General features: G+C 42.0%; 1 protein-coding gene across 1 annotated transcript in view; it reads left to right on the top strand.

The window, feature by feature from the left end:
• LOC145408750 (uncharacterized) overlaps positions 1-7,736 on the top strand; it is a 38,824-nt gene extending 31,088 nt beyond the window's left edge. The window contains exon 2 of the mRNA XM_080279406.1: positions 7,053-7,736. Within this exon, the coding sequence (XP_080135532.1) occupies positions 7,053-7,736 (684 nt within the window). The remainder of the gene's footprint in view (positions 1-7,052) is intronic.
• Positions 7,737-13,196: the final 5,460 nt, after the last annotated feature.

Genomic DNA, 13,196 nt, shown 5'->3' on the forward strand with positions numbered 1-13,196 from the left:
TGAACTTGAACTATACTGGACTAGCCTAACACTCTTATGTGAGATTTCTCAAAACTAAAGGGAGATGTAAGATTTCTCAAAACTAAAGGGATTGGATTGGATAATTGGAAAACAAAGGAAAAGCTAGCACCAAGCCACTTATTGACTCTATGGCATTTAATAGGGGTTGGGTGGGTATTAAAGTGAATATATAACGCAGAGAGGAAGCTATCTAAATATGTTTGCAGATGATGCAAAAATTCAAAAGAAAATTACTAACATAGATTCTTGTAAAGAGCTGCAAGAGGAATTGAACAAGCTTCATGAATGGAGCAATAAATGGCAAATGGAATTTAATGTGGATAAGTGTCATGTAATAAAATTTGGTAAAAGTGAGAAAAGTCCAGATTGGTATTATAAGTTAGGAAGATCAACCCTACACATATCAGAAAAGGAGAAGGACCTAGGAGTAATTATCAGTAACAGACTATCTCCTGATGATCACATCAGTGAGAAGGTACGAAACATGTATACATTGCTTGCTAATATGAGAATAGCATTCACATAAGTAAATGAAGATATGCTGAGGAAGATATTCATCAGACCAACTCTGGAGTATGCATCACAGTAGTCTGGAATCCTCATCTCAAAAAACACAGACAAGATTGAAAAAGTACAACGGGCCACTACAAGATGGGTACTAAGCTTAAGGGATTTAAGTTACTGAGAAAGACTGGAAAGATTGAATTTACCAACGCTGCAGGAGAGGAGAAGGAGACATGATTATGCTGTATAAATGCATATCAGGGCAACAGAAAATAGACATAAATGAATATATATCATATGTGTGAAGCATCAGCAAGAGGACATTGCAAAATACAGCATAAAAAGAGAGTTGATATAGATGTAAGGAAATTCAGTTTCCCTAATAGGACAATTGATCAGTGGAATGCACAACCGAATGAGGTAGTGTGTGCCAAAGCTATTTATAATTTTAAGGATATGTATGATAAAAATGGTTTAATACATGGGACAATACGAGCTTGACTCATTCCTGTAAAGATTCAAAGCTAAGGCAATCCTCACGCCTAAGAGATTAGATAACTCGTCCCCAGATGATTAATTATAACTATGTTTATCTAACCTAATTCATACCTTAGAAATTCGAATTTTTACCGCTTTCCGCCTAACCTAATTTAATTTAATGGCGAAAACTACCCGAGAAAGCTTTGAGACGAATGATATGAGACGCCGGAATGACCATTTGCCGTTTGTAAACAAAGGGCGAGAGGCTCCGATCATGTTACCCCTACAGAGATCTGAGGACAAATGGCATATTTGTGGCGGCCTCTGGCAACTCCTGCGCATGCGCCGTAGGGGGCGGACAGGGGGACAGATCATAACGCTACACCGGCTCAGGCAGTGTTTACTACTCTTCAGAAGTGAATAAGTCATATTGACGTCACAATATGTGTAAGAGGGCGATGCATATACTATGTACTAATAGGGAGTCTGGAGGGATGTACAGTCACTCAAAAAATCAGCCGCAGCTCAGAAATATGAGTAACCCTGAGGCATTGAATCTGAAGCAGCTTACGTAAAGACAGAACTGCCACTTGCATCGGTGATTACTACTACGTCACACCGACGTCACGTTCCGAATTGTGGGCGGGGCTTGTATCGTGACCGAAGCTAGCCTCGCTACATGCCTCTGACGATTTTAGCTAAGTTTACCCTATATTTACTCTTATAAATGCCTTAATCATACACATTTGGTACAAAAGCATAATTTTACAAATTAGGTCGGGGTCTCAAACATGCACTGCCAAAGGTAAATCCTTGTCCGACGCTTTGTTGAGACGTTATTTAAAAAAAACAGTTGGACACTGCCCCTGAAATCCTTAATAGCATCATATTACAGTGTTAATATTTTGTACAATTCAATATTCAAGATGGAGAGATGGCAACTTTAAGGCCAAGATAAATTGAAAAGCGTATAGCAGAATAAATCAATCATTGAAATATAAGAAAGTACGGTAATATAGTAAGGTAATATAATAAAGTACGGTAATATAATAAGGTGAAATAAAGTACGATAATGTAATAAAGAAATATAATTACGGAAGGTAATATAATAAGGTAATATAATAACGTAATATAATAGTAATATAAGGTAATATAATAAGATACGGTAATATAACAAGGTAACAGAATAAGGTACGGTAATATTAATAGTAACGTGGGTGTATTCTCCCTAACACCCGTTCCTAAGAGACTTATTCTAATATCATCATTCTCTGCATAAATGAGGTACAAAACTGTATCAACTTGCCGTATCAAAAACAAATAGCTAAGGAAAAGGTGTTAGGGAGAGTGTGTGGGTGGGTAAGTGGATGGGTGATTAAGTGGATGGTTGTGTAAGTGGGTGGGCAGGTGGGTGGTTGGGTAAGTGGGTGGATGGGCAAGTGGTGGGTAAGTGGATGAGTGTGTGGGTGGGTGGATGGGTGGGTAAGTGAGTGGGTGGGTAAGTGGATGGGTGGGTGGGTAAGTGGGTAGGTGGGTGAGTGAGTGGGTGGATTGGTGGGTAAGTGAGTGGGTGGGTAAGTGGGTGGGCAAGTGGGTGGGTGTGTGGGTAGGTAGGTGGGTGGATAACTGGGTGGGTGTGTGGGTGGGTAGGTGGGTGTAAGTGGGGGGGTGTGGGTGGGAGGGAGGGTGTGTGGATGGGTGGATAAGTGTGTGGGTGTGTGGGTGGGTGGATGGGTGGATCAGCTTGCGTGTTATTTAGTTACAGGTGAGTGAGACGACAGGTAAACAGCCAGGTAGCTTCCTTGACCTAGTTACGGCCTCCTCAAGTATACACCATCCCTACTCATGGACGTTAAACTTAATTCCTACATATCATATTTATAATTTATGCACACAAGTAATTTCTTCACAACCTAACTATACTCCTTTCACCTTAACTTGGCCCAGATTTCAGTCCTCTTGCTAATTTCACGTAACACAGTGGCTTATGTTGGCTCTCTACGTCCTTCTCACGGCACTCCTTCGTTCCCCTCCCCCCCACCGTGGCGGGGGGGACACAATCTGGCCGCACTGTGGGGTGGTACTACTAGTCTGCGGCCAGGTTGTGTTAGGAAGAATACTGCCACCGTATTCCCTGCTGGCGAATAAAAGGGAAGGGGTGAGGGGACTAGGGATCCCCTCCTCTAATTTTTTTAGTTCCTAAAAAGAGACAGGCCAGAGAAAGGGATGGGGGATGGAGTTATTCCCGTACCCTGAAGATTGGGTCTATGAATGTGCATGGATGTAGTACGATTGAGGCTAAAAGGGAGGAGATTGGGAGAATGTTTGTGAGAAGAAAGTTGGATGTGTTAGCTTTGAGTGAAACGAAGATGAAAGGGAAGGGTGAGTCGATGTTTGGAAGTGTGAATGGAAGATTGTCTGCTGTTGATAGAGGAAGGGCAAGAGAAGGTGTGGCCTTGTTAGTGAGTCCGGAATTACAGCAGTGTGTGACTGAATGGAAGGAGGTGTCATCGAGACTGATGTGAGTGAAAGCGAAATTTCAATGTGAGGTGTGGGTGTTAATGAGTGCATATGGGCCTGGTAGTGAAAGAGATGAAGATGAGAGGGAGTCTTTCTGGAATGATGTTGATGAGTGTCTGCAGAGTTTTGGAGCGAATGTGAATGTGGTAATGATGGGAGATATGAATGACAGAGTGGGAAATGTAGCAGTTGAAGATGTAGTTGGCATGCATGGTGTGCCTGGAAGAAATGAAAATGGGGAATGAATGATAGGGATGTGCGTTGAGCGAGAGATGGTGATTGGAAATACCTTATTTGAGAAGAAAGGTATTCATAAGTACACATGGGTGAGACAGGAGGGTGGAAGGGGTGTTGATAGAGCATTGATGGACTATATGGTAGTGTCCAGGAATGTAATAGGAAGATTGTTTTGATGTGAGAGCTCTGAGACGGGAGGGTGGAGGTATGTACAGTATGACCACTAACTGGTGGAGGGGAAGTTAATAGTAGGTAAGAGATGGGTGAGAGCTAGGAGGGTTAGGTGTGGCAGGGAGGTTTTGAAAGTGAGTTAGTTGGATAAAAGAGAGAAAATGATAGAGTATCAGGAGAAAATGAAAGATGAGTGGAACGCAGTGAAAGATCAGGAAAATGGCAGTGTCGAGGAGGAATGGCAGTTGTTTAAGAGTACTGTGGCGGGGCATGCGGAAGAGGTGTGTGGTGTGAGACGTGTGGGTGGTGGTGTAAGAAAACAAAGTGAATGGTGGTGCGAGGAAGTAAGTATGGCTGTGGCTGAGAAGAGACGTTCATATGAAGTATGGCTGCAGAGGAAGGATGAGGTGTCATATGAGAGGTATAAGGGAAAGAGGAATAGGGCGAGAAGGGCTGTGTGTGAGGCTTAAGTGGCAGCAGATGAGAGGTGGGGTAGGCGGTTGACTGAGAATTTTCAACAGAGTAAGAAAATGTTTTGGAAGCAGGTGAAAAGGGTGCGAAAGGGAGAGTCTGGGAAGGAAAAACGAGTAAAAGCAGAGGATGGAAGGATGTTAACTGAGACGGATGCCATAAAGAAGAGAGAGATAGGCAGAGTATTTTGAAAGATTGTTAAATGTAGAGGAGGAAAGGGCGGCTGAGATTGTTGCGGATGGAAGGGTACAAGGAATAATTGTGTTGGGAGAGTTGAATGATTCTTTGATCACGAAGTAGGAAGTGCAGGAGGCAGTAAAGGAAATGAAAAAAGGGAAAGCTGCAGGTACGGACGGGTGTGCTGTGGAATGCCTGTAGGGTGGTGGAGCAACTATTGTTGACTGGTTAGTAATATTGTTGAATGTGTGCTTTGTGAAAGGTATGGTGCCAATCGACTGGGCAAGTGCTTGTGTGGTCCCGTTGTATAAAAGTAAGGGTGATAAGTCTGAATGTACTGGCTTTAGGGGTATGAGTCTGTTGAGTGTGGTAGGTGAGGTATATAGTAGAGTGTTAATTAGGAGAGTTAGAGAGGGTAAGGAGGGAGTGATTGGTGATGAGCAGTGTGGCTTTAGGAGATGGATGGGATGCGTGGATCAGGGGTTTGCTGTGAGACAAGTGTGCCAAAAGTATTTAGCGAAAGGCAAGGATGTGTTTTAGGCATTCATGGATTTAGAGAAAGCGTATGATAGAATTGCTAGGGAGGCTTTTTGGACTGTTTTAAGATTGTATGGACTTGACGGTAGGTTACTAACAGGAGTGTAAAGTTTTTAAGTAAATAGTAGAGTGTGTGTAAGAGTGAGAAATACTGTAAGTGATTGGTTTCCTGTGAGAGTGGGGCTGCGGCAGGGATGTGTGATGTCACCTTGGTTGTTTAATATTTATATGGATGGTGTTGTAAGGGAGGTGAATGCAGGAGTTTTAGGTGGAGGTCTGAGTCTGGTGAATGTTGATGGTAGTGAGAGGAATCTGAAGTAGCTGTTGTTTGCAGATGATACTGCACTGGTGGCTGATTCAGAGGAGAGATTGAGAGAGTTGGCAGAGGAGTTTGGAAGGGAGTGTGAAAGGAGGAAATTGAAAGTAAATGAAAATAAGAGAAAAGTGATGAAATGTACGAGGTCGGTAGATGGTAGGAGGATGAATATAGTTTTGAATGGTGAGTTGCTTGAGGAGGTAGAGTGTTTTAAGTATTTAGGGTCACATGTTGCTGTGGATGGAAGAATAGATGCAGAAGTGAAGTTTAGAATGAATGAAGTTGGATAGGTGCTGGGAGGAATGAAAAAACTGTTTAGATGTCGTTCACTTAGAATGAATGTAAAGAGAAGGCTGTATGAGGGTGTTGTGGTACCGACTGCGTTATATGGGGCTGAGACATGGAATATGGGTGTAGCAGAGAGGAAACATTTGAATGTAATGGAGATGAGGTGTCTGAGGAGTATGTGTGGAGTGACGCGTATGGATCGAGCGTGAAATGATGAAGTGTGAAGGAGAACTGGAGTTGTTAGGGAGATGCCTGGTAGAGTTAAGCAGAGGGTGTTGCGATGGTTTGGGGGTATGGGGAGAATGGATAATGAGCGATTGGTGAAAAAGATAACTAGGTCTGATGTGAGAGGTGTAAGGCTGAGAGGGAGACCACGAATAGGATGGATGGACAGTGTGAAGAGAACGCTGGATGCGAGAGGAATGTCTGTTGAGCAAGGAAGACTGGATGTGCGTGACAGAAATAAATGGAGAGAAATTGTGAATGAATAAATGATGAAACAGCCCTGAGGGGATATTCTTCCGCATTTGGTCTGATCAGCTAATCAGGTCAGGTGTGGGTAAGGGGATGGGTCTACTATGATGTGGCAGGGGTAAACCAGCTCTGCTGTCGGGCCCTGCAGCGGATGTCACTGATTGCACTGCGCAGTTGACCCTCGTGCGGTGTACTCGTAGTGTGGTGAGGATCTGTCCCTTCTCCCCTTTGGGGCTAAGATGCGAATGAATGTGTTTGAGTGGATGAGTAAATTGGGAGTGTGTTGTCCTGTCTCGGCTACCTCCCTTTCCTTGGGGGAAGCAGCCTAGGTATATAGATAGATGGATAGTTAGTAATGGAGAGACTAATTGTGCATATATTTATCCTTTCCACTTAATAATATCTGGAATGAAATCTAATGAAAGGAATGATAATAATGATAATATAAATAATAATAATAGTAGTAGTAGTAGTAGTGGTGGTGGTGGTGGTGGCAACAGCAGCAGCAGCAGCAGCGGTAGTAGTAGTAGTAGTAATAATAGTAGTAGTAGTAGTAGCAGTAGTAGTAGTAGCAGTAGTAGTAGTAGTAGTAGCAGTAGCAGTAGTAGTAGTAGTAGTAGTAGCAGCAGTAGTAGTAGCAGACATAAAGACACAGATAAGCAAGGAGCGTGAAACAAGACAAAAGGACCAGCTGCAGCACATAATCGAGCATCTAACACCGGACCAGTGCAGAAGAGTTGAAATTGCACAGGAGGTTGGGGCATCGAACTGGCTCACAACCCTGCCTCTCAAGGCAAAGGGCTTCCACTTCAACAAACAAGAATTTACTGACGCCATAGCCTTGAGATATGGGTAGCCAGTAGAGAACCTACCTCAACACTGTGCCTGTGGCACTGCCTTTGATGCAAACCATGCAATGGTATGCAAGAAGGGAGGCTTTGTTTGCATCCGACACGACGAAGTACGCGACCTCAATGCCAAAATGCTGCAAGAAATATGCTATGATGTCACGACTGAGCCAGCTCTGCTACCCTTGGACGGCGAGCACTTCACCCGCAGAACAGCAAACACATCAAATGATGCAAGAGTGGATGTTAGTGCTCGAGGTTTCTGGACACGTGGGCAGAGGGCGTTCTTCGACATCAGGATATTCGATCCCATGGCAGTATGTCATCGTGAACTGTCTCTCGAAGCTGCACACAAGAGGAATGAACAAGAAAAAAATAGAAATTTTCAAGAAAGGATCCAACATGTGGACCACGGTCGATTCACTCCCCTTGTGTTCACGACATCAGGTGGGATGGGTCCAGAGGCTGTGAGATTCTATTCGAGACTGGCAGAGGTTCTTTCTGAGAAGAAACGTCAACCGCAGAGTTCTGTTATGGCCTGGATGAGATGTCGACTGTCATTCTCCCTCGTGAGGTCTGCTCTGCTATGTCTCAGAGGCACAAGATCATCAGCTCTCAGGCCTGTCTCTCTGGCGGGTATGGATTACGAAGCTACAGTGGTCGAGAGTCGCATAGACCAGCGACTACAATAGTTTAATGTCTTTATTTACATGTAATTTCAATAAATAAAAAATAAAATAATAATAGTAATAGTAGATGGTTGGTAACCACAGCCGTTGGCGTGCTTGGGGCCAACGGATTGTAATATGAGGGTTAGTGTTGACTTTCACATTACAACTCCAAATGGTGAACTGTATTAGCAAGGTTGGTTTGGATCTTCACAGTATAATTCACCAATGGATGGAGGTGATTAAAAAAAAAAAAAAAAGTAGCAGCAGTAGTAGTAGTAGTAGTGGTTGTAGTAACAATAAATAATAACAATAATAATAATAAAAACGACAATAAGCCAATAAAAAAAAATAATAATAATAATAACAATAACAATAATAATGACAACAGCAACAACAAACCAAAAAAAGGGTCCATATAAACAAGGAAAAAGAAAAAAAAGAAGAAGAGTGAAAAATTTAGCACATTTGTCAAATCCAAAATAAAAACCGTCACTTTAGGCCAAGCAAGAGTGAAATAATGTTATAAAAAAGTACTGCCTTGGCTGATATATGGTGCAAACGTATCACAAAGTACATGGACAATTACAACAAGTACATGAACAATTACGCCACACACCACATCGTCTGGATGATGAAGAGGTGTATTTCCCGCAGTCCCCCCTGGTCAACTCGAGCGAAAACGGAGTGTGGCAGGGTCGGCTCAGTTACGCGTGACGAAGATGAGTTTGCGTGCGTGTGTGCGTGCGCCGTGCGTGCGTGTGTGTTCTCACTCTTACTAGGTCGTATTACATGTCGCTTCTGAAGATTCCCAAACACTTTTCCCTGAACGAATTATCCTGCATATTACAGATTAAGGGGAAAAGGTCTAGTGACTTCAACAGCCCCGCTCCATCCACTTCTGACCCCATACACATCTCCTCCTGCATACCAAATAAAGAGTAAACCGCTCAGTGGAAATCATTTGGTGACAGTAGGAGCAAAAGTGAGGTCATTTCTGTCGTATAAGGGTTAGTAATGTTTCCCGTGACCTCGTTTCAAGCACGTATGACCTTTTCTTGTGTCATCTTGTAGTTTGTTTGACAAATACAGAAATAATTGTAGACAGAGATGTTGACATTTTATTCCAGTCTCTCTTCTATTTTATACCATCTATCAATCTATCAGTCTATCTATTATCTATCTATTGTTCTATCTATCAATCAATCTATCTATCTATAGCCAGACGCCATTACCTCGTAAGGGGTGGCTGTTTGTCTTTTAGTTGTTTTACGGTGAGGGGCACTAACTCTCCGCCAACCCACTTGTTGACACGTTGGGAACACACATGGTTGGCTATATGGTTACCACCCAGTATTTTAAATGGTTTCGTAATATTTTTCTTCAGGTGAGAGTGTGGTTGAAAGGGTTAATCCTGGGCTGGTATGATCGCGGTTAAGAAAGCTCCTTAACACCTCTTCCTTAGTGATTTATTTGCAGGCTGGTTAATATCCTTTGTACGTTATTGATGCAGAGTATGGTGATATTAGAGCGATTTAAGTAACACAGAAGAGGACAGCAACGAATCATAAGCAAAATTAGCAAACCAAATCGCTGTTGTTAGGGAGCTTCCTTAACCGAGGGGAATACAATCCCTGGTCTCCTTAACCCTCTCAAGCTCAGAACAACTTTAGCATTCCAAACCACCTGACAAGATTGATTTTTTCGTAACTAAAAGCGAATTACAATAACATCAGTATTAAATCCAATTTCTTAATCTCCTTATACTGGATAGAAATATTAATAGTGTGGGATTTAACCAGATCTATATAAAAATCCAACTAAAAAATCCTACCCTATAGTTTTTCAAAATCTTATGGAAACAGCAAGGATGATAGCGAAAACAAAATAAAAAATATATTCGTAGACTCTGTCTGTCTGTCTGTCTGTCTGTCTGTCTCTCTCTCTCTCTCTCTCTCTCTCTCTCTCTCTCTCTCTCTCTCTCTCTCTCTCTCACGTCCTTGGAATAAAGAGGTAAAAGGAACCAGCGCCCCTAACAGTGCATAAAGGTGAATGAAAATGCAAGTATAATAAAGATGAGAGAGACAGAGTGGAGTGTGTGTGTGTGTGTGTGTGTGTGTGTGTGTGTGTGTGTGTGTGTGTGTGTGTGTGTGTGAGAGAGAGAGAGAGAGAGAGAGAGAGAGAGAGAGAGGCCAAGAATGAGAAAGTGAGAGAAAGTGTAAGACAAACATGGAAAAGAAAACAAGTGTCTATGTAATTATATTCTTCCACATTAATTGTCGGGGAAAAAGAAAAGAGAAAGAAAAGATCGATCGGTAGATAATGAGACAAGTAGACAGACAGAGATAGATAGACGGACTGATAATAAACAGACAGACAGACAGACAGACAAGGATAGGTAGGTAGATGGATAGACAGACACTGAGACAGACATATATATATATATATATATATATATATATATATATATATATATATATATATATATATCCCATACGGGGTGGCCACAAACAAATCGCCTCCACGTCGCCCTGTCCCCCGTCATTTCGCTGCCCAGCTCCAAGCTCACACCCCGCTCTCTCATATACCTCTACACTCCACCCTTCAATCTCATCCTTGGTCTTCCCCTCCCTCTCTCCCCCACCACCTCACTCACATACACTCTCATCGTCATTCTCTCACTCACCATCCTCTCCACATGGCCAAACCACCTCAGTGTGTTTCTCCTAACGCTTCCTGTCACATCCTCACACACACACACACACACACACACACACACACACACACACACACACATATATATATATATATATATATATATATATATATATATATATATATATATATATATATATATATATATATATATATATATATATATATATGCAGAAACTTCACTTCACCATGAAGATATGTATGCAAACTAACCACAGGAGAAATGAAAGGAGCGACAGTGAGTACTTTCGTATATTACATCTTCAGAGTGAGACAGAGACGTAAAGGGTAGAGGTCTTTTATGCACACCCGCAGCAGGTAGCGGCACACAGAACAATGGATGACCTGAATTATTACCTGCGGCTCAACTTATGGTCACCTGCAGCAGGGAGTGGAACACAACAAAGGATGACCTGATTCTAAAAATGCACGTGACAAAGGAGGAGGGGGTAGGAGGGGAGGAAAGGTGGGTGGGAGGGAGGGGGAGGGGAGGAGGGGAAGGGGTAAGGGGAGAGGGGGGAGGGAGGAGGGGATAAATACTGTTGCTTAACTTAAGACCTAGAGGATTAATGCTTGGTGTGTCCCACACAGGTGTGACTACACCACCAGGAGATGACAGGGAACAATCACGTGTTAGTCTGGGGGATACTGCTTTAAAATTAATTCAGTTAGCAATTTATTACACTTAAAATGACCATAGCTCATGTTTACATTCTTTTCATATGTGCCAGAAATTAGACAAGATTCTATTACATTTCTTTCATCTAAGCTTTTTGATCTTACTAGAATCTTGGAGCCTGTCCAGTCAATATGGTGATCACTGGATGCTTTGTGCTGAAATAAACCACTACTCTGTTGGGCTGTCCTTACACTGTATTTATGTTGTGAGATTCTAGTTTCCAAATCTTTTCCAGATTGTCCTATGTCAGATTTGTTACAGCTTTTACACGGGATTTTGTAAACAACGCCTGAACTACTGAAAGGGCTGTTCTTGATGAGTATTTTTTTTTATGGTGTTCTCATATTTGAATACTACTTGTACATTGAGTTTCCTCAGTATGTGAACAACATCAAGAAATTTTTCATGGAAGGGGAGGACAAGGGTTCTTTGAATGTTCTGGCGATCTGGCTTATTAGTTTTCCCTTCAAGGAATCGTTTCTTGGCTGTATTGTGGCACTGAGTTAGTATACTTTGTGGATATTTTAGCTTCTTTCCAATACTCTGATTCCTTTTTAGTTCATCATCTAAAAATTCTGGGTCTGAAATTCTATATGCTCTTAGGTACATGGATATGAACACAGATCTTTTTACATTAATATGATGGTTTGAATAATAATGAACAATATGACATAATATTTGAAGGTTTTCTGTATACCTTAATCTTCAAAACATTTTGGTCCCTGATAACTTTTACATCCAAAAATGGTAATTCATTATCCATTTCCATCTCATGAGTAAACTTAATCGATGGAACTAACGATTTTAATTGCAGAAGAAATTCATCAATGGGAAGACTGTTAGGCCAGAAGCACAGGATATCATCAACGTATCGAAGCCAAACTATGTTTTGCTCCTTTATGGAGGTCAGTAAATGTTTCTCAAAGTATTCCATGTAAATATTTGCCAGAACTGGGGAGAGGGGATTACCCATGGCCATACCAAATTTTTGTGTGTAAAATTTACCTTCAAAGGTAAAAGAAGAGTTCACAATGCACAGTTTAATTAGCTTGATAATGTTTTCAGAGGGAATACCATCAGTGTTACTACCCAGAATGCTTGGCAGGAAAGTTAAAACATCATCAACAGGGACATTTGTGAATAATGATTTAACATCAAAGCTGACTAATTTGTAGGGGTACATGACATTTAGAGATTTAAATTTCTTACCAAATCCTCATTGTTTTGTACAAATGAAACAGAGATAGTGCCTACAACAGCGGACAACAGTGTTACAAGCCACTTGGAGAGCTTGTATGTCGTAGAGCCTACAGAACTTACAATTGGCCTGATGGGGTTGTTTGGTTTGTGAGTTTTAATCAAGCCATACATGGTGCAGTGGTATGCTGCCTGGCTCTCATCTGAGAGTCCCTGGTTCGATTCCCTGCATATTGGTAATTTACCAGACAAGCCATACATATATGGTACAGAAGGAAACATGAGCTATGGTCATTTTAAGTGTGATATATTGCTAACGGAATTAATTTTAAAGCAGTATCCCCCAGACTAACACGTGATTGTTCCCTGTCATCTCCTGGTGGTGTAGTCACACCTGTGTGGGACACACCAAGCATTAATCCTCTAGGTCTTAAGTTAAGCAGCAGTATTTATCCCCTCCTCCCTCCCCCCTCTCCCCTTCCCCCTTCCCCTTCTCCCCTCCCCTTCCCTCCCACCCCCCATTCCTCCCCTCCTACCCCCTCCTCCTTTGTCACGTGCATTTTTAGAATCAGGTCATCCTTTGTTGTGTTCCACTCCCTGCTCCAGGTTAGTTGTTTTACGGCAAGCATCAGGCCAAGTAAATGTGACCGGAGTATAGACGAGAAATTGCCATCTCTCCATCTTGAATATTGAGTTATATCAAGAGATTATGAATAGGATATGGTACTAGTCACGATGAAGTGCTGTGGAAAGGATGTAGAGCCGAATTAGTAGCTTCTGAAAATGAGCTAAGGGAAGCAGGTTGCAAAAAGGACGAAAATCTGAGCCACGTAAAAGTGAATGAACTATAGATAAAAATAACTGCCTTCCCGCCATCTCGAACTCAGCTGTAG

The sequence above is a fragment of the Coenobita brevimanus genome, chromosome 78 (assembly GCF_032717465.1).
Source record: "Coenobita brevimanus isolate Jiangsu-jjx chromosome 78, ASM3271746v2, whole genome shotgun sequence".
NCBI lineage: Eukaryota > Metazoa > Arthropoda > Malacostraca > Decapoda > Coenobitidae > Coenobita > Coenobita brevimanus.